We start from the raw sequence: 23109 nt of genomic DNA, 5'->3' as shown, positions 1-23109 counted from the left end.
ATTCTTATTTCTTCATTCTTTTCTGGTTGTGTTTTTTTCTTCCTTCTCATCCACTCCATTGATTTGAAACCCAGTTTTCTTTCCATCACTATTGGTTCCCTGTACCTTTTTCTTCATTTCACTTAGTGTAGACTTCATTTTTTCATCTAATTTGCAACCAAAATCAATCGATTCTGTGAGCATCCTGATCACCAGTGCTTCGAACTGTACATCTGATAAGTTGGCTATCTCTTAGTCGCTTAAAAGTATTGACTGTGGGGCTTTGATTTGTTCTGCTTGAGCCTTTTTTGGGGGTCTGGTCGTGCCTGTTAAGTACTGAGGGACAGAGCCTTAGGTGTTCACTGGGGCGGGGCAACCCAGTCGCTGGGTTGTGACGCTGTACGCTATACTTGGGGGCAAGTTCAGAGAGGAAGCAATGGTTCTTGCTCCACTCTCTCTAGGACTTCTGTCCCTTCTGCTGCTTCCCACAAACAGATTGAGCCCTTCTGGTGCTGGCTCCCGGGTGGGTGGTCTTGTGTACATTCTAGGACCCTGTGGGTCTCCCCAAGAAACTCTCCTGTGAGGCTGGGAGTCTCTCCTGGCACCTCAACCCCCAGTGGTGTTTTCAATTGGTTCTTTTAGGCTTTATTTCCCGGCACTGGGTCCTTGGGTTGCGTGGTCTGTGTCGCTGCCCGTTTTCGCTTGGTTTATCTGCATGCAAATGTGTGACCATGGACAGCCAGCTGCCTTGCACACCACACTGGGTCTGCTTGTTGTCTTCCATGCCCGGGGTCTGCCACCATGTCCGTCAGCTGCCCATGCATGTCTGGGGTCTGCCAACTGCCATCTGCGTGCCCCCATCTGCCAGCCACCCCTTTTTCCTGCTGGGACCCCTCAACCCCTCTCTGTTGGCCTCTGACTCTGCCCCTCTTACTGTTCTGGATGAATGGTTGTCAGATTTCCATTCAGTTCATTTATCTCTCTTCTGGTTGTTTTTTGTTTCTAAATTTTTGTTGTCCTTAGTTTTGGTTGTGTGAGGAGGCACAGTGTGTCTTCCTATACCCCCATCTTCACCACAAGTCCCAAAGAAATTTCTTAATTGTAAATAAATGTGATTGTGAACCTCTAGCCAAAACATATCTATTTTGAAGGTTAGGTTTGTAAAAGACAAGCAAACTATTGGAAAAAATAGTTACACCTTACCTTTTGTCTGGATGCTCCCTGGCATGAGTGCTGTAGAACTGAGAAATAATCTCTGATCCTTTAGCAATCTTTAGAGTATCTGACTCAGGTGATTTCTTCATGTTCTATTCTTCACTGATAAAGAGTAATGACATCCTTTGCAATGGTGATGCAAATTTTTTACCTTAGTATAGAAGGCGGAGCTGCATGAGCTAACCCAGGCCAGCTAGAAGTACTAATCAGTGAAAAACCAAAGATAAGATTCAGTGGAGGGACTATGGGGAACAGAACCTGTAAATCCTCATCTTGGAGTAAATGATGATGGCTCTAAAGTATCAGAGAAATTCGTGAGATCTTTTTGCTAAGGTAGAGGATGTTGTGGTGACCAATTGAAAAAAAATTCCTTGAAAAGTTCCATGATATAGGGTTTGAGATGCTTTATTGGTAAATAGTCAGAGTTGGGAAGAGTCAATATTAGAATCCAAGCTAAAAAAAAAAGGATGGGTATTGTGTCAATAGGTTACTGGGAAGACCTAAAAATAGAGAAGTAAGGTAGAGCTGAAATAATTTGCTCCAAGTTTTCATTTTCCCTCACCCACAGATAGAAAAATAATTACAAAATTAAGCTAAAAATACAAAGGTGACATTTGAAACAAAGTTGAAAATATTCTGGTAAGAATTTAAAGTAACAAATATGGAAAATATAAAGTAGAGATAAATTAACTTTATAGAGATCTGTTTATTGCTTTGTAATTGCATCACAGTAACTTAATTTATAATTACAAAAGTTGTGTTCAGAAGAAATGTTAATTTTCTCAACATTAATGTAAAAATAAGAGGATTGAAGTATAAAATAAAACTTTAAAAATTACCCAGATACCATGAAGTGAAAAAAAAATGAATTGATAAACACTTTCCTCAATTATAGAAAAGTAGATAGAATATGAGCTCTTTCAAGAGCTAAGACTTTTGGAATCTGAATCTATTTAAAGTTTTACATTATTAAGATGAAAAAGTAAACATTTAAAAATGCTTGTGGACCACTGCCTTGAAGTGCATATACAAATTAACTCCAAATAGATGAAACTTAAGTGTAAAAAACTCTTAGAAGAAAACATAAATGTAAATCATCATCATTATCTTGGATTAGGCAGCATCTCCTAGATATAATACTAAATGCCCAAGCCACAAAAGAAAAAAATAGATAAATTAGACATAATCAAAATGTAAAATTTCGTGTTTAGAAGTACCCCATCAAGAAAATGAAAAGACGCACAGAATGGGAGAAAACTTTTGCAAAGCATATATCTGATAAGGGACTTGTAGCTGCAATATATATAAAGAACTCGTACAACTTAGTATTAAAAAGAAAATATTTAAAATGGGCAAAGAATCTGAATAGACATTTTTCCAAAGAAGACATGCAAATGACCAATATACACATGAAAGATGCTCAACATTTTTATCCATCAGTAAAATGCAAATAAAAACCACAATGAGATACCATTGAACACCCACTAAGATGGCTACAATCAAAAGAACACATAATAACAAGTGTTGACAAGGATATGGAAAAATTGGAATTCTCATATATTGATGGTGGAAAAGCAAAGTGATGCAGCCCCTTTGAAAAAGTCTGGAAATTTCTCAAAAGGTTAAACATACAGTTATCACATGACCTAGTACATTACTGAGAATGACAACAAGAGAAAGAATAGCCAAGGTCCCATCAACTAATAAATGAATAGATAAAATGTGTATTCCATAAAGTGGAATGTTTTGCAACCATAAAAAGAAATGAAGCGCTTCTTCTGCTGCACCTGGTACTTGTGTGCTTGTTAGGTGTAGGCCTGGTACTTCTTTTATGAAATGGCAGCAGAGGAGACTCCAGAGCTCACCATGGCTATTGCAAGCCCAAGGAAACAGTCAACAATGAGAACAGCAGTCATGTTAATTTGAAGGTGGTGGGGCAGGATGGTTCTGTGGTACGTTGTCTCAGTAAACTAATGAGAGCCTATTGTGAACTCCAGGGTTTGTCCGCAAGGCAGACCAGATTCCCATTTGAAGGGCAGCCAATCAGTGAAACAGACATACCTGCACAGTTGGAAATACAGGAGGAAAATAAAATTGATGTGTTCCAGCCGCAGAAACAGGTGTCTACTAAAGAAGGAACATGGTACTTTACTCCAGAACTCTGTTCCTATAGACCAAGAAGACATTATCAGTAAGAAAACTGCAGTTTGGTTCCACCATATCTGGTTACTACAGTATATTTTTCTCTACTCTTTCATTTTCACCTTCCCCCATTCATGTACTGAACATCAAATGAAGATGGAATGGGAAAAATACCAGTTCAGTGAAGATACCCCTTTTCCTTGTGCTCATGCTCATTCAGCTTTTATCATTATATTCCAGTAGATTATTTTGCTGTCAGTGTTTAATAAAAACATAAACCTTTGTATACCTTGTCTGATTGGAGAATTTTAATGTTTTTTTATTTGTCATTGTAAAACCAAGTTTTATAACTCTTTTGTACATAGCTGTTCCATGTTGCACAACATGTTTTTAAATAGGGATAAATAACTAAAATAAATGAATCCTACATATTTTTCTTCAAATCAAGCTTTCTTTGTTTAAATAGACTTCTTGTTAACATTTTTAAAGAAATGAAGTACATGCTACAACATGAATTTTGAAAACAGTATATTGTCAAAGAGCCAGTGACAAGAGACCAGATAGTATATGATTTTATATATATGAAATGTTCAGAATGAGTATACATTCTGACAGAAATGTATACCCCACCACCCCAGGGTGGGTGGGGTAAGATATTGTGGAGGGAAATGGGGTATGACTGCTAATGGGTGCATGGTATCTTTGGGGTAATGATAATATCTTTGAATATACTTAAAACTATTGAATTGTATTTTAAATGGTGAGTTATGCCAACTATCTCTCAATAAAGCTCTTTAAAAAAATTTTAAGGCTTACTGAATTATATGTGGGATAAGAAAGATCACTAATCAACCACTTGCCCCTACCTGGTGACTCAGAACCTGCCTCATGCTACTCACATACTGCCAGAGGCTCTTTTAGTGGCTGAACCTAACGGGCAGCTAGCACATGGAGGTGGATCTCAGGGTGCCTTTTGCTGACCTGTCCTAGGCTCATTACTGGTAGAAGCCATGGTATGTAACTTGGCCCCTCCCTACACATTTAGGCTCAGCAGAGGCAGTCACCAACTGTAAATCACTTTGTCCCTCCTAAGAGGTAGCCCAGGGCTAGTCACAGACAGTGTCTGACACTGACCTGCACTGGAGTCTCACACAAGAGACCCAGAACCAACATACCCAGTGGCTGGCTTCAGATCACAGTCTGATTAGCCCGCAAGTGACACACTCAAAAAATCTCAGCACTCCACATCCTGCTTGGGCCAATTGCTCAGTGCGGGTTAGCCCCAGTACAGCAGCTGTGGTTGGGGTCCATGTTCACAGTCAGCCAGGATGAAGGCCAGCCTCCCCCATGGACAGGCCAATGGCAATCAAGACTAAACTGCAACAGGAGGGCTTACATGACTCACACAAGGGATGTTCCTGGAGCAACTAGCTAGGGTGATCAGGGAGACCATGCCACTGAGCCCCATAGGACACTTAATACAAAGGACACTCTACCAAGACTGGGAAATAAAGCAGACCTACCTGATACACAGAAATAAATACAGAGTGGCAACCAAAATGGGGATACAAAGAAACATTCCCCAGATGAAAGAATGGAGAAGTCCCCAGAAAAAGAACTAAGTGAAATGAAGGCAATCATTCTGCCAGATGCAATCCAAACAAGGGCTATAAGGGTCCTCAAGGAACTGAGGGATGAATTCAATGAGAACTTAAAACAAGAGATAGTAAGTATAAAAAGGACTTAGAAACCATAGAAAAGAACCAGTCAGAAATGAGAAAATAATATCTGAAATGAAGAAGGCACTATAAGGAATCAATAGCATATTAGATGAACAAGATGATCAAATCAGCAATTTGGAAGACAAAGTAGTGGAAAGCAGCAGAAAGAAAAAAGAATTTTAAACAATAAGGGAAATTTAAGGTATGTCTCAGACAACATCAAGCATAACAACATCTACATTATAGGGGTACAAGAAGGAGGGGAGAGATCAAGGGGTTAAGACTGTATTTGAGGAAATGAGTAAAAATTTCCCTAGCATGGTGAAGGAAAAGACACATAAGTCCAGGAAGCACAGAGAGTCCCAAAGAGGATAAATAAACCCAAAGAACTCCACACCAAGACATATCATAATTAAAATGGCAAAGGTTAAAGACAGAGAATCTTAAAAGCAGAAAAAAAAGGACAGTTACCTAGAGGGGAGTTCCCATAACACTGTTAGCTTTCTACAAGGGACTCACTTCAGATTGATAGACATACACAAACTGAAAGGGTATAGAAAAGGACCTTTCATACAAATGGAAATGAAAAAGCTGGTGTAGCAATACTTACATGAGACAAAGTAGACTTTAAAACAAAGGCTATGATAAGAGATAAAGAAGGACACTACATAATAATAAAGGGAACAATCAGACAAGAGCATATAACCCTCATAAAAAATTTATGCACCCAGCATATGAGCACCTCAATAATAAAGCAAATATTGTTGGACATAAAGGGAGAGAATGATAGTAGTATAGTCATTGTAGTGGGTTTTGATACCCCATTGACATCACTGGATAGATTTTCTAGACAGAAAATCAACAAGGAAACTGCAGCCTTGAATGACACATTAGATCAAAAAGATTTGATATTTTCAAAGTATTTCACCCCAAAGCAGTGAATACACCTTCTTTTCAAGTGCACATGGAACATTTTCCAGAATAGACCACATGTTCATGTTAAGGCACAAAACAAGTCTCAGTTTTAAGAAGATTGAAATCATATCAAGCTTCTTTTCAGACCAAGGTGCTATTAAACTAGAAATCAATTACAAGAAAAAAATGGAAAAATCCACAAACACATGGAGGCTAGAACATGCTAAATAGTGAATGGGTTAACAATGAGATCAAGGAAGAAAGCAAAAGATAACCTTGAGACAAATGAAAATGAAGACACAATAATCCTAAATCTATGAGACACGATGAAAGCCGCCCTAACAGGGAAACTTATAGCAAAATAGGCCTACTTCAAGAATAAGAAAAATCTCAAACATTCTAACCTTACATCTAATGGAATTAGAAAAAGAACCACAAACAAAGCCAAAAATCAGTAGAAGGAAGGAAATAATAAGGATCAGAGCCAAAATAAATAGAGTCTAAGGAAGTACAAAAGATCAATCAAACCAAGAACTATTTTTTTAAAGATAAACAAAATTGACAAACCTTTAACCAGACTCATCAAGGAAAAAAGAGAGAGGATACAAATGAATAAAATCAGAAATGAAATAACTGACACCACAGAAATACAAAGGATTATAATAAAGTACTATGAACAACTATATGCTACAAATTGGACAATCTGGAAGAAATGGATATAATCCTAGAAACATACAATCTTCAAAGACTGCATCAAGAAGAAACAAAATATGAACAGATAAATTACAACCAACAATATTGACACAATAATCAAAAGACTCAAAAAACAAACATCTTGGGCTGGATGGCTTCACACGTGAATTTTACCAGTCAAAGAACTAATACTTATTCTCAAACTCTTCCAAAAAATTCAAGAGAAGGGAAGACTCCCAAGCATATTTTATGAGGCTAGCATTATCCTAATTCCAAAACCAGATAAAAACACTCCAAAAAAAGAAAACAGGCCAAAATCTCTGTTGAAATAGATGCAAAAATCCTCAACAAAATATTAGCAAACTGAATTCAGCAGTACATTAAAAACATCATACACCATGATCAAGTGGGTTTACTCCTGAGATGCAAGGTGGGTAACAATATTTGAAAATCAATTAATGTGATATACCACTTAAACAAAATGAAGGATAAAAATTATATGATCATATCAATAGATGCAGAAAAGCATTTGATAATGACCAGTACCCATTTATGATTTAAAAAATGAGAGTAAAGGGAACAAACCTCAAATAATAAAGGCCATATATAACAAACCCATAGCCAGCATCATACTCAATGGGGAAAAGCAAAGTGTTTTCTTTAAGGTAGGGAAGAAGACAGAGATGTCCACTTTCACTGCTGTAATTCACCATAGTACTGGAAGTCCCAGTCATGGCAGACAGAGAAGAAGAAAAAATAAAAACCATCTGAATTGGAAAGAAAGAGGTAAAACTGTCTTTATTTGCAGATGACATGATACTGTGTTTATTGAAGACCCTAAAGAATCCATTGAAAAACTGTTAGAACTGATAAAGGAATTCAGTGAAGTAGCAGGGTATAAAATAAATGTTCAGAAATCAGTTACGTGGTTATACTCCTCTAATGAACTGTCAAAAAGGAAAACTAAGAAAACACTGCCATTTACAGCTGTATCAAAAGAAACAGAATACCTAGGAACAAATTTAACCAGGGAGGTAATGGATGTGTACTCAGAAAATTTTAAAATCCTGAAGAAAGAAATGGAAGTGTTACAGTAAATGGAAGTATACATTTTGTTCATGGATAGGAAGAATTAAAATCAATAAAATGTTTATACTACCTAATCTATAGATTCAGTGCAGTTCTTATCAAAATACCAATGGTATTTTTCACAGAACTGGAACAAATAATTTATAAATTTATATGGGACCACAAAAGATCCTCGAATGGCTGTAGCAATCTTGAAAAAGAACAAAGTTGGAGGTATCACCCTCCTTGATATCAGAATATACTGTAGTGCTATAGTAAGCAAAACAGCATAGTACTTGAATAAAAAAGATCAATGGAACAGAATAGAGAGCCTAGAAATAAACCCACACCTAAATGCCCAATTAATATTTGACAGAGAAGAAAACATACAATGGGGTAGAGACAGTCTGCTTAATAAATGGTATTGGGAAAATTGGACAGATATATGCAAAAAAAGTAAACTTGACCATCTTACACTATTTACAGAATAAACTCAAAATGGATTAAAGATTTAAATGTAAGACTTGAAACCAGAAAACTCTTAGAAGACAACATAGGTATTATAATCTCTGACATTTCTCTGAGCAGTAGTTTTTTTCTCTATCTCCTCAGGTAAGGGAAACAAAAGAAAAATAAATGGGACTACATCGAACTAAAAAGTTTTTGGAAAGCTAACAAAACTTCTAACAAAATGAATTGACAACCTACTGAATGAAAGAAGGTATTCACCAATGAAACATCTGATAAGGGCTTGATATCCAAAATTTATAGATAACTCATACACCTCAACACCACAAAACCAAACAATCTAATTTAAAAAGTGGGCAGAGGACCTGAATAGTCACTTTCCCAAAGGAGGACATGCAGATGGCAAATAAACATATGAAAAGATGCTCAGCATCACTAATCATCTGAGAAATGCAAAGTAAAACCACAATGAGATATCACCTCACATCTGTCAGTATGGCTATTATCAAAAAACCCACAAACATTTTGGCAACAATGTAGCAAAAAAGGAACCCTCATGTACTGTTGATGGGAATGCATATTGGTGCAGCTACTATGAAAAACAGTATGGAGATTCCTCAAAAATTTAAAAATGGAACTGTCTTATGACCCAGTGATTCCACTTCTGGGAATATATCTGAAACCTAAAGTATGAATTTGAAAGAATATATAAACGTATATGTTCATTGCAGCACTATTTGCAATAGCCAAGATATGGAAGCAATCCAAGTGCCCATCAATAGATGAGCGGATAAAAATAGTGGTGGTACAGATATACAATAGAATATTATTCAGCCTAAAAAAAAAATGAAATTTTACCATTTGCAAAAGCATAGGTGGGCCTAACAGTATTATGCTAAGTGAAATGAGCCAGTCAGAGAAAGACAAGTACCATATGATTCCATTTATATTTGAAATCTAAAGAGCAAAATAAATGAACAAACAAAATAGAAGCAGAGTCAGAGATCCTGAGATCAGACTGATGGTTGCCATGGGGTAGGAGGGGAGTGATTGGTGGGCTGGATAAAAAAGGTGAAGGAATTAAGAAGTACATATAGGTAGTCACAAAATAGTCATGGGGATGTAAATTACAGCAATGGGAATATAGTCATTAATATTGTAATGAGCCCTGGCCAGTTGGCTCAGTTGTTGGGAGCATCATCTGGTACACTAAAAAGTTTGTGGCTTCCATTCCCGGTCAGAGCACATACTTAGGTGGAGAGTTTGATTTCAAGTCTGGGCGCATACGGGAGGCAACTGATTATTGCTTCTCTCACACATTGATGTTTCTCTTTCTTTCACTCTCTCTTCCCTTCCTCTCTTTCTAAAATCAATAAGCATATCCTTACACGAGGATTAAAAATATATGTATTGTAATGACTATTTATAGTGCCGGGGGGTATGTGAATATCCAGAGGACCACTTTGTAAAGTTTATGATTGTCTAATGACTCCGCTGTGTACCTGAAACTAATGCAAAATAACATTAATGTAAATTATAATTAAAAATAAAAAATACAGATTAGCGTAAAAAATGAAAGGTAACTGACATAGGTGTTTATAACTGAAAAAAAAAGTGAATCCCACCATTTCACAGGAAAACATAAAATCTCAGATGTAAGGTTGTCTCTAGAGTAGTTTTAAAAGTTATGAGCAATCAACTACTGTCTTTTTGCATTGTCTATAAAAGTAGTTTTGGGCTTTTAAAATATCTAAAAGTTCTTTTGATATATATTGTTTAAAAATTTTGTCCTTGTTTTTAAATTTACATGCAAGCAGTAAATCCATACATTTTTAGAAAGTAATAAGAAACAGCTTCAGGATATATTTGGTATTATTCTATATTAAAGATAGAAATAATCTTCCTGGCCTTTCATACAGATATGAAAGACCTGAGAGTAATAGGCATTTAACTAACCTTTAAATATTATAAGTCAGAAAGCACTAGATATTTCTATTAGTTTGTTATTATAAGGCCTCCTTGCATTAGAAAATTGGATCAATCATAAATTGATGCTGTTATGCCTATCACCAGTTATACCGTAACCACATTCTCTTTGTTCTTTTTGTCTTGTCTTGGAATGTCTCTCCTATCAAAGGTCACTTTCTTCTGGATTCTGTCCCCATTCACCTCTTTCTTTTGTTAGCACCTTTCCCTCTCCTCATCCTCAATCTAGTTCCCAGGGCTGGATCATTCCCTCCCACATAGAAACATATACTGGTATCGCCTACTATAAGAAGAAAACTTCTCCACTGAACTTGCGTTTCCCTGTAGTGCTCCTCATTTCCATGTTCTGCTTTATCACTGACCTTATCAAAAATGTTTGTACACACTGTCATCATTTTTTTACCTTAGAGTTACTCTTGTCCAGCTTCTGCCTCTCACCATTCCACCAAGTATAATTTTAAATTAATAGTGATAATCTATAAGCTACCAAATTTAATGGGCATTTTTCTATTTACATTGTACTTCACTGTCCAGCTAAAACAGTTGAATACTTTCTTTTTCTTAAAAAGCCTTTTTACTTTTAACATATATAACATTCTTGTCTTTGCCTTAGCCCTTTTTTTATTGTTGTTCAAGTAGAGTTGTCTCCACTTTTCCCCTACTACTCCCCCCAGTCCAGCCATCCCCACCTCCCACCCTCAATCCTACCCACCTTTGGTGTTGACCATGTGTCCTTTGTATGTGTTCCTGAAAACCCTTCCCCCTTTCCTCCCCATTACCCCCTCCCACCTTCCCTCTGGTTACTGTCCATTTGTTCTTTATTTCAATGTCTCTGGTTATATTTTGCTTTCTTGTTTGTTTTGTTGATTAGGTTCCTCTTATAGGTCAGATCATGTTATTTGTCTTTCACCACCTGGCTATTTCCCTTAGCATACTGCTCCTCAGTTCCACCCATGCTGTCCCAAAGGGTAGGAGCATCTTCTTTCTTTCTGCTGTGTAGCATTCCATCGTGTTGCTATTTCTCAGGTTTCTTTTCCTCTTCACAACTTTATTGTCAGTATTGTCTGGGTTGTGTCCTACATTGTCTACTCTTCTTTTTCTATTCATTTTTCTTTCTGTCTCTCTTCCTAGAATTTATTCATCTTCCTATGGCTTTAAATACTACCTACATGGATGACACCACATTGATATCTCTAGCTTGGTAGTTCAAATGCCTTGATTTCCCCCTCTCTAACCCTATTTACCTCCTTCTTAGCAAATGGTTTCACTACTTACCTACATGCTGATCAAGTCAGAATCTAAAATTCATAATTGATTCCTCTTGCTCTCTCACTCTCTACAATCATTTTGTTATCAAGTCTTGTCAGTCTTATCTTTAAAATGTATCTTGGATCTTCCCATTTACTTTATCTCCAGGATTGTTGCAGTAATGTCTGCCTCTCTTATCTCTTACCTACACTCTTCTCTTATCTTCATAGCTGAGCTTCCAGTTTGTCCCCTTCCAGTAGCAATCCTAGCCAGTCTTTTTCAAAGAAAAGACATTATGTTAATTTCCATTTAAAACATTGGAATGGTTTATCATACATTAGCTATCTGGCTCTGCAAACACATTTCCTGGAGTCAAATCCTGGTTTCACCACTTACTAGCTGTAGAATCTTGGGCAGCTTGCTTGATCCCTGTGTGACATTATATGTGGGAGGTCAAGTTAAAGAAGATAATTCGTGTAAAGCACTTGCAACAATGCCTGGCACTCAGTAAATGTTCACAATTATCATTCCTGTTATATGGCCTACAAAGCACTGTGTGATTAGACTTCTGTGTGCTTAAGGTCTCGGGCTAAACACTTGAGAACGCCTTTCTCAAGTACTTTTTGACAGTTGAGGTCTCCTTCAATTTTCCTCCATCTCAAATAACCGATTTACTTTATGCTACTTCTTATCTCTAGTTATTTTTCTTTTGTGTGCTGCCCATCCTCTCCCCTAGACTATAAGCTCCCATAGAGAGGGATTATGTTTTGTTTGTTCACCATTTTAACTCTAGTACCTCACACAGTACTTGCCACATAGCAGGAATTTATAAAATATGTATTTGTTGATAAAATAAATAACAAATCTCACATTTTTAGCAAGACATTTGGATATTTACTTTTTGGTTAGTTTTTCATTCCAACTTGGACTCTGAATAGAATAAAACATTTATTTATAATGCCGTAATTTGTTTTGCACGTCATGGTAAAGAATCTTATGTCCTCCTTTAAAGTTTCTTGTATAAAGACTAAATTGATTGGGATGGGAGTAAAAGAAAATTGTACTGCAACAACAATTAAAATAAAATTTTTAAAAAGACTAAATTGAGGAAGAGAACAAGAATATTGATGATGAAGCCCTGGCTGGCATAGCTCAGTGGATTGAGCGCGGGCTGGGAACCAAAGTGTCCCAGGTTCGATTCCCAGCCAGGGTACATTCCTGGGTTGCAGGCCATAACCCCCAGCAACGCACATTGATGTTTCTCTCTCTCCCTCTCTCTCTCTCTCCCTCCCTCCCTTCCCTCTCTAAAAATAAATAAATAAAATCTTAAAAAAAAAAGAATATTGATGATGAAATTTCCTATAAGATCATCTTTTTCTTATTTTAATATTGTACTTTTAAAATGCAGAATACTTCTGACTCTCAAAAAAGAACTTAGAAAACATGATATTGTGCAATATCAACATAGTTTATACTGGTTGTTCACTTTGGGTCCCACCCAAAGGATATTTGTTATTGAAGTACCTGAAAGGTCTTAAAATAGTGTTTTGGAATGAACACGAAGGATAACATTATAGAGACATATTTCAATTAAAGTTAAATTGCAAGTGACAAGAGAAAAGATATTATTAGGGTATTATTTAAGTACTTTTTTATTTCTAATATTTTTTAGTTAACATACACATAACTGGAAAAAGTATACCTAATTAAAAATAGGGGCTTTTCTTCCAGCTTACAGTCATATTAAATAGTTCCTTATAATTTTCATTTGCTTCTAAAATACAAAACTTTAATGCTATAGTCTAATATATAAAACTTTTGATAGAAGTCATATATATTTTTCACTTTGGTATTTTCAATGTTTATAATATGTTTTTACAACTCAGTACACTGTTTTGGTTAGATCCTTCATATAAAAATATTTTCTTTAGAACAAACAATATTTTCAACAAAAGAAAGGGAATTTTTTCAGTGTATACCTTACAATTTTGGATTAGTTATCTTAGACTTTATTTTTATTCTATTACATAACCTTGGTTGTATAAGCAAAACTTGATTAATCCTCCAATTTTTCTATGAGATAAAATGAAAAGGTTGAAAATTTACAAGCTTTTGAAATCCTTGAAAATGTTGATAACAGGAATCATATTTTCAGTCAAAATTATTGATGTGTTGATTTAAAGTAATAAAAAATTAATTTTTCCTAACAGCTTGTGCCTCAACACACACAAATAACTTGTCTTTTATTAAATGATAAAAATATGATCTTTTTCAGATCACTTCAATTCAGTACTCTTTAATACTACTGAATTAAGTTATTTTTAACGTGTTGCCTCATACTTAGAAGTGTATTTTCTGAAGAAGTTTTTTTCTTTTTCTTTTTTTTAAAGATTTTATTTATTTATTTATTTATTTTTAGAGAGGGAAGGGAGGGAGAAGGAGAGAGAGAGGAACATCAATGTGCGGTTGCTGGGGGACATGGCCTGGAACCTAGGCATGTACCCTGACTGGGAATTGAATCTGCGACACTTTGGTTTGCAGCCCTCGCTCAATCCACTGAGCTACACCAGTCAGGGTAGAAGTTTTTTTCTTAACCAGAACCGATAATGAAATAGTTCAGCATACAATGGACAGTTCTCTTAACCAGCCCTTCCTCTTCCATTTCTCCTTCCCTCCCCTCTGCTGCAGTAAAGACTATTGTATTAAATCAAGTTTGCACAGTATTATGCTTCACGTATGGTTTTATTTGAGTGGAATTATTGATTTCACATATAGCAAACATTTCACATATAGCATTACATTGGTTAGCTTAAAAAAACATTCGCAAAACTAAAGCCAAAAAATGCATTAAAACAACATAATATATACATATAAAAAGACCTTTAGACTTTTTAAAAAATCTCTAAATCCAGTTAGTTTGTGATTGTTTTTGGTATTCTTTAACAGTTCTAATGCAGTGCTGAATTAGGAATCAAGCAAGAATAGTTGTGATGTGATTCTTAGAATGTACTTTTAAATGTGGTGGCTCAAGATAGAGGAATAGTAAACCTTTCCTTTTACAGGGAAATACTAGAAATAATTCATGGTTCCCAGTATCAAAACCAGAATTCTTTTCTAAAGCATATATCCTATACAATTTGGTGATCTAGAACCATTGGAGTCATAGTTTTTCTATGAGTCAATAAAATATTCTTCCAACAGCTAATTTAGTGATCAGGGTGGTAAAAATTTCACATATATAGATTTGTCTAAATGGGGTTTTTTTGTGGAACACCTCAATTGAATATGTAGAAATTCCTTCAATTTCCTTTACTAATCTTTGTTAGGCTGAAAGTTTTAGTTTTTCTGCTTTTATATAAACCAATAAAAGCAGTTCCCATATTTCCAAGGAAACAGCAAACATCTATTCCAAGGTAGTCTTCCTAGCATGTTTGTTTGCAGCTTTGCATCTGTTAAAGGGTGAATAGTTGTCGCTTTTCTTTTCTCCTTTTTATTCATTTAAAATTCCTTATGAGCCATAACAGAAGTTAAATTCTCCTTAAAAATTTTGTCTTACAAGAAATAGAATGGTTTAATGGAACATAAAGTAAGAAGAATTGGGCTTTTTCCTTGAGGAATTTATCAATGTGAGCTTGGGAAATCATTTTAACCTAACTCTTCTCTTGATGGTGAATTTGAAATTAATGAGAATTCCCTTGGCATTTGCTTCATGGGCTTTTTGCAAGTATCAAATGATATGTTTGTAAAACTATTTGGTAAACTGCAAACTATTCAAAATTGGTAGTGAATTATGAACATTTTAAAATATTTTTCAGTCTTTAAAAACTAATAAATACAGAAAAAAGCAAGACAAATTTCATTTAGTAAATGGGTTGTTAGTGGGGTATTATAGCTTAGTGTTCATTGTCTATAATATATAATGTAAATAGGTATAACAATTTAAGGATCCCTGGTTATTGAAGATAAATTAGTTTTTGCATAGTATTTTAAAGTAAATTTAATTATCTTACAATCTTTTGTGGGAAAATACTTAAGCCCCATATTATGATTTTTTCCTAAATGTCTATTTTAAGTATTTTAAAATAAAAATTTACTTGATTATATTTTTTAAATTTACTTGTTTTATACATCAGTGTGCTATTCATCTATTGTGCAGGATTCTACTGGTAGCAGTGATGGAAAGTTCATAAAAGATTAATAGAAATCTAAGGTGTTTTTTAAAATTTTTGTTTAATTTTATTTATTTTTTATTATTGTCCAATTAGAATTGTCCCATTTTAAAACTAACACTAGCCAGCCCTGGCCAGGTGGCTCAGTTAGTTTGAGTATTGTCCTGTACAACAAAAGGTTACGAGTTCCATCTCCAGTCAGGGCACACGCCTGGGTTGTGGGTTTGATCCCCATTTGGGGTGTCTAAGGGAGGCAGCCAGTCTTGATGTAACTCTCTCGCATTAATGTTTTTCTCTCTCCCTCCCTCTCCCTTCTTTCTTCCCTCTCTCTAGCTTTCTCTCACTCCCCTGTCATTCTCCCTTTCTCTAAAATCAGTAAACATATCCTCAGGTGAGAATTTAAACAAATAAACTAACAGCCAAAAGAGAAGGCTTTATAAGAATTAGCAAAAATATTCATATTCACATTTTGTCAGAGACAATGATAAGTATGTTTTTCATATACAGCCACCTTAATAGTCCATCTGCCCTATTAGCATTGCAGTGTTAAAGATTAGCATAAATTACTAATGATCACACCTTCCTATTAATTTTAGTAATAGTCTTTGGAAGTACAGAAAAAACAGACTGTGTTTGTTTGTTCTGTGTATAGAACAATCATCTATGCTGTTTTGAAAATAGACCAGTATAAATGATCATGAAATTTGCATCTTTCAGATTACATTTATATGGCTTCACCATTAGGGAAAATTGCTAGGCAGTGTAGACCCTTTGAGTTATAATTCTTTTTAAGGGAAGTGGAAACACTTGGAATGATTTTTTTTGTTATGCTGATGTGGTATTTTTTTCCTCCTAAATATCTGTAACAGTTGGGTGACCCAAGTATGTTTTTATTTTGACAAACTAAATACAATTTAGTTCTTCCTGCTTTAGTTTGGGCTTTAAGCTGTATCTCTAGATGAACTTTTCTGTTTTTAATACTTACCTATTCACCCATTTCACCTTTCAGGCGATTTTATGAAGATGGAGCAATTGTCTTGGGTGAGGAAGCAAATATGCTCGCTGGCATGCTGCTTGGGCTCAATGCTATTGATTTCAGGTACTTCATCGTAACCAAGTGCATTCAGCTTTTAAATTTGTCTTCCTTACAATAGCTTCTACTCATGATGTTTCCTTTCAATTTTGCTTCCTTTCAATTTTCTAAGAAAAGTACACAGTTGGATATTGGTATTTGTATCACATTGTTCCCTTTTATATGGCATCAGTTTTCTAAGTGGGTTTGCTCTCAGAGGGGAAACTGTCTCAAACTTAGAGAATTAGCTTTCAGGCAAGTTATCTAGTTTGGGTAAAAAGAAAGCTTAGACTACATTCCCCCAAGTGGAAGAGTCATGTACTCTGGTAGCACCGAAGGAAGGTTTTGGATTTTTATCTCTGAGTATTTTTCTGTTTCTGCTTTAAAATGAAAACACATACACAGAAAGTAGATTCAAAGCCAGGAAGATTTTCATTATCTCATGTGTTGAGATAAAGAAGATCCTGAGAGGACATTTTGGGTGTCTGTGTTTCTCATGTTATGTCTCTAAAATATAAAACATATTAATATTTGCTTTTATTATCAGCAAGATGAATCAACAAGATGAATTGTTCCCAGACTAAAGTTACAAGTACTAAAAAGGGACACTGTCATTTCTTTCTACATTTTCAGAAGCCTCTTTGGCATTTCTCTAACTTATCCAAGATTGATACTGAAAGTAAAACATTAGTTTATAATAAGAATGGGAGCATAAGAATGAAGAAAATAATATCTTTTTATTTAAATATACCACTTAAAATCTAAGAATATTATTAAAATGAGTGTAAATTTAAATGAAAATCTACTTTTAGGTCTTGATTTAAAAAAAATATAATACTGCCCATTTTCACTGACGTTACCTTTTTCTGGCAAATCACTTCTTTTCAATATGTGCCATTTTATAATTAACATTTCATAAAGTAGTGTTAGGTTGATTAGCTTAATCGTTTAGGATGAACATGACAGATGCAACATGAAAGTTGTCTTTATGATCCCTCTGAGGGGGTTAACTTCTTACATGGCATGCTGCTGGCTCTATCTAAATCCTTTACAATTTTATTTTTTGGTAAAGAACAAAAAACTCAAAAACCTGGGAGAAGAATGTGAACTGTTGAAATATTGTAACCCATTGATACTACTATACAGTCAGCTGAAAACAACTCCTAAAGATACATTAGTAATGTTTCTGTAAAAAAGAAGGAAAGCCCATATAGAATGTTGCCAGTGTGATTCTCTGTTTATTCAAGTCTGGAAGAAAATACGTATCTTTGATATTAATATATTAGAAGTATTTCCACAAGCAAACTTCCCAAAGACACCAGAAGATAGGAGTTCATAGATGAATCATGTATTTCTTTTGAAAAATTAACTTATATCATTTAAATATTCCTGAGTTCATCTTTCTAGAAGATACACTTCTTTTAATTATAGTAATCTTTTTTCTTTTAAAAATTTTAATGTTTTATTTTTCAAAACTAAAAAAATTATATTCAATTACAGTTTACATACATTCAATATTATTTTGTGTTAGTTTCAAGCATTCAACAGAACGATTAGACAATCATATACTTTACAAAATGTTGCCCCTGATATTTCCAGTGCCCAGCTGGCACGCTGTGTAGTCATTATATTACTGACTCTATTTCCTATACTGCACTTTACATCCCCATGAATATTGTATAACTATCAATCTGTCTACTTCTCAAACTAAGAACAGTAACTTTAAATCTAAACATGTTTTCTTTTTGGGAAAAAAAAAACAACCTGTCTGGATGTACCATTACACAAAACAAAGAGTACTGGGTTGGAGAACCAGGGGATCTGGAGCTTTTTACTGCCTTTATGAAACTCACAGTATGACTCTGGGCCAGTTCCTTAACCTTTTCCTTATTGCCATACTATTCTATTTAAGGGAGAGGGCTTCCATTTTCATTCCTCAATAGACTTTATGTATTTCTCCTGTGCTCTTCACACATTAGTCCATCTAGTTCTAGGGTTACTCAATATCTTCTTGCTCAGCCAACCATCTTCATAACAAGTTTTGTTGACAAGTCCTGAATTTTCTGCAAGAGCCTCATTAATTTCTGTTACTTCTGATAGAGGAGATAGGGTTCACTACCAGCTCTCTCACTTTCTGAAGCACCAAACTTGTTAGTTCAATTTTGTGCCAACTTCAGGCAGACTCAGTAAACAACATCTCCCAAGCTTCCATTGCAAAATTTCTGATTCCCGCTGTTCCGGTATCATTTTCTGTTATTAATTCATTCCTGTTGCTCTGCAAAATTACACAGAGAGCAGCCCGGGGCTTGTGTGCAGCTGGACAGCATTGGCCCTCGGCTCCAGAGTTGTGAGCCGTGGTTGCCAAGGCAATGAGTAGGTTACAGGCCTGGGCGCCTGCTCTGCCTGCGGGGGGCACCATGTTCCCAGGGGAAAACCCACATTTTTATAATTATTTAGATCTTTGTAAGAGTATTCAATGTGACCAGAGAATTTGTATGTAAATGTGAACAAATCTTCATTTGAAAATTCTCTAGTGATACCCTAAAAGGTTTGATAAAGACCAAGACAGTATGAAATAAATAACGTTTGAAAAGATTTCTCAGTAAATTTTACTTTTGCATGATATATTTGTATAACAGTGTATTAACTTGTACAATTATCATATATATTGAAGGTAAAATGTCTTTATTGAGATGCTTATTTGTAACATGTAGTATTTAAATTACAAACAAAAAAATTTACTTGCAATTTGATGAAACAAATGTCTCTAACAAACTTTTTATAACACTTCACTTTGATTTAAAATTTTATATATTAATATGGAATATTTATTGTCTGTTGTCTCAGCTTCTGCCTAAAGGGGGAGGGATTGGATGGCAACTTTCCTGCTGTAATAGACTATACACCATACCTGAAGTTTACCCAAAGGTATTTGACATATAGAAATATGTTATTGAAATGCTAATTTATCATCGACTGTCTTGTACAATATATTCATCTGGTTAAAATTAATTTGTATTTTATAAATTTGTGGAAACATCCATAAATATAAACTCCAGTTGCAATTTTAGTATTTATACAGTTTTTACTTCATTGTTATCTGCATAAATACAGTTTTTAAAAGGTAGCATGCATTTCTATTGCTGTAGTCATTGTAATGATAGATATAATAACTCCTTATAGTTCACTTAAATTTCAATGAACTATAAGGAGTTATTATATTTATCATTATTATAATTCATTATTAACTGGGCTCAGTGTATCTCCATTATTAAGAAAAGAATAAAGAACATTTTTGTGTAAATCAATTTTCATTTTATTTCTATTTTGAATTTACAGAGTTATTCAGGTAAATATAACAAAAATTTTATGGCTTTTAAAGTCTATCCTTATAAAAGAGTTGCACCAATGTATCCTAGTACCAGTCTTGTGTGAGAGTTATGAATTCCCACAGTCTCACATCAGGCATTGAAAATCAATCAGATGAAATCCACAGACTTTCTGAAAGTCTGCGTTCACTTACTGATTTCTGAATGGAACGGTGATCTTTATGTACCTCTAAAATGTTATGATCAGGCCAGAGGCTGTAAGGGAAAGAGAAAGTGAGTAATATGTGTACATGTGTTCTGTGTATACCCACACACAATCAAGATGTATTAATGGAGTGCCTAGTGTAGGAACAAACTGTCCTCTGTACCAGGGACACACAGATGTTTAGAGTATAGAAATTTCATGAATTTCTGAAAAAGAATACATCTCCTCTCCCCAAGATCATCATCATTTAGTGAGAGAAGTTACTATTATTTTAGAGCCAGGAGTGTGAATATATTTTGGATGATGAAAAAGAAGGAAAAATAGGGTATTGTGGCAGCAAGATAACTTAAGTTGATTACTTAAGAAAAGGGATAATTCAAGTACATCATCAGATCTAGAAAAGAAATACAGCATGAAGTTGTTTTGAATAGGCATAAAATTATACTGTTTTGGGGTATGCTGGATTATAGGATACTTTGTGAAGATAATGAATAGTTCAAAGTAATACTAGTAAAATGATATTAATAACACTTATTGAATAAATATCAGGCATTGTTCTAAGGGCTTTATTTCTATTAACTCATTAATCCTCAAAAGCCAGTGAGGTAGGCACTGCTGATCCTTATTTTACAAGGGAGAGAACTAAAACACGGAGATGTTAAATAACTTGTCCACAGTCCCACAGGTTTTTTGTGCAGAGTGGGCCACAGATCTGAAGTTGAGGAGCAAGATTAATGGAAATTTGCATGCAATTTCCTTTCTTTGATGCACAAATCTAAAAATGCATACATAGCCTTTTCTTCTTTACATATTAAGGGATTCCTACCACCTTGTTATATGAAAGACACTAAAATGAGAAGGGAAATACCAGTTCAGCCTAGTCATTAACAAGTTAGAATTTCTGACCATAGACTTTTTCTTTTTAGAAAGACTTAAACTATCTTAACTGAGCCAATATTTTAAAAATTGAATTGCTTCCACTCAAATATAACTATTTAAATGCATTGTTAAAAAACTCTATTAGTTTTCTGACTTTAAGAAACTGTCAGAGTCTCTCCCTCCCCAAATGACTGCTTTTAATTTATTTTGGAAGTAATACATATTCATTATAGAAAAATTAAAAACATAGAAAGGTATTTCAAAAAGTTAAAGCCATTATAATATCATTAATTATAATTGTATATTTAGTGCTAAATATTTTAGAGTTTGCACACCAGTAGCTTGAAAATACAGAAGTATTTCTTAAAAAATCAAAGTCGGTACTATAATTGACTTTATTATTTAAAAAATTTTACTCTTCCCAGTTCTGATAGCATCAGCAGTGACGAGGAAGAGCTGAGGACCTTGGGAAGCAGTGGCAGTGAAAGCAGCACCCCAGAGAATGTCGGGCCTCCTTTCATCATGGATGAGAATAGTTGGTTTAACAAGTGCAAGAGAGTGAAACAAAAGTATCAGCTGACCCTGGAACAGAAGGTATTCATTGGTGTCAAAAGTCATTAATTTGGTTCTAGTTATTGCCTTGGGACTGCCACTGCCAAAAGATCTTTTAGCTAAATGAAAGAATTTGCCAGTTGCTCCTTTCTTTCTGTTCTATTTCAAGAAGGGCTTTGTTAAAATTTTTTTAATTTTATGTTTTACTATAAAAATAAGCCATTTATTCTTCTGTATGCAGTTTCATTTATATGTTTGAGATTTTAGTTTCTCTGATTAATTTCATAAGATATTATTCTGTATGTAAAAAGGCAGTAATTGCCTAAGCAAATTCCATATATGTCTCATTTGTTCTTTTTTATTTTACTTTCTTCAAGTACAGTTGTCTCCAATTTCCCCCCACTACTCCCAGCCCTCCCCACCCATCTCCCACCCACAATCACATCCCCCTTTGGCTTTGTCCATGTGTCCTTATACATGTTCCTTTACAACCCTTCCCGTTTTTTTCCCTGTAATCCCCTCCCCATTCCCCTCTGGCTACTGTTATTTTGTTCTTTATTTCCATGTCTCTGGTTATATTTTGCTTGCTTGTTTGTTTTATTGACTAGGTTCCAATTATAGGTGGGATCATATAATATTTGTCTTTACCACCTTGCTTATTTCATTTGGTATAATGTTCTCCAGACCCATCTATGCTGTAGCAAAGGGTAGGAGCACCTTCTTTCTTTCTGCTGTGTAGTATTCCATTGTGTAAATGTACCACAGTTTTTTGATCTCCTAATTTACTGATGGGCACTTAGGTTGCTCCTAGCACTTGACTATTATGAATAATGCTGCTATGAACATTGGGGTGCATAGGGTCTTTAGGTTTGGTGGTTTAGGGTTCTTAGGGTATAATCACAGCAGTGGAATTGCCGGCTCAAAAGGCAGTTCAATTTTTAGTTTTCTGAGGCAATTGCATACTGTTTTTCACAGTGGCTGCACCAGTCTACATTCCCACCAACAGTGTACTAGGGTTCCCTTTTCCCCACAACCTCACCAGCACTTGTTGTTTGTTGATTTGTTCTTATAATGGTCATTCTGACTGGTATGAAGTGGTATCTCATTGTGGTTTTAATTTGCATCTCTCTGATAGTGATGCTGAGCATCCTTTCGTATGTCTCTTGGCCTTCTGTATGTCCTCCAGAAGAAGTGTCTGTTCATGTCCTTTGCCCATTTTTTAATTGGATTGGTTGTCTTCCTGGAGTGGAATCATGTAAGTTCTTTATATGTTTTGGAGATCAAATCCTTGTCCGAGGTATCATTGGCAAATATATTTTCCATAGAGTTAGTTCCCTTTTCATTTTGCTGATGTTTTCTTCAGCCATTTAGAAGCTTTTTATTTTGATGAAGTCCCATTTGTTTATTATTTCCTTTATGTCCCTGACACTAGGGGACATATCAGTGAGAATATTGCTGTGTGGAATAT

At 35.0% G+C, this 23109-nt stretch overlaps 1 protein-coding gene across 5 annotated transcripts in view; it reads left to right on the top strand.

The window, feature by feature from the left end:
* Positions 1 to 23109, top strand: part of RUNDC3B (RUN domain containing 3B) — a 151048-nt gene that overhangs the window by 81978 nt on the left and 45961 nt on the right. For all 5 annotated transcript variants that reach the window (XM_045828760.1, XM_045828757.1, XM_045828759.1 and 2 more), the window contains 3 exons: positions 16614 to 16703; positions 19524 to 19604; positions 21515 to 21683. In XM_045828760.1, the coding sequence (XP_045684716.1) occupies positions 16614 to 16703; positions 19524 to 19604; positions 21515 to 21683 (340 nt within the window). The remainder of the gene's footprint in view (positions 1 to 16613; positions 16704 to 19523; positions 19605 to 21514; positions 21684 to 23109) is intronic.

The sequence above is a fragment of the Phyllostomus hastatus genome, unplaced genomic scaffold, assembly GCF_019186645.2.
Source record: "Phyllostomus hastatus isolate PE091 unplaced genomic scaffold, TTU_PhHast_1.1 phas_scaffold_78, whole genome shotgun sequence".
Taxonomy (NCBI): domain Eukaryota; kingdom Metazoa; phylum Chordata; class Mammalia; order Chiroptera; family Phyllostomidae; genus Phyllostomus; species Phyllostomus hastatus.
Note: the sequence above shows the minus strand (reverse complement) of the source record. Positions and strands in the feature narration are given on the sequence as shown.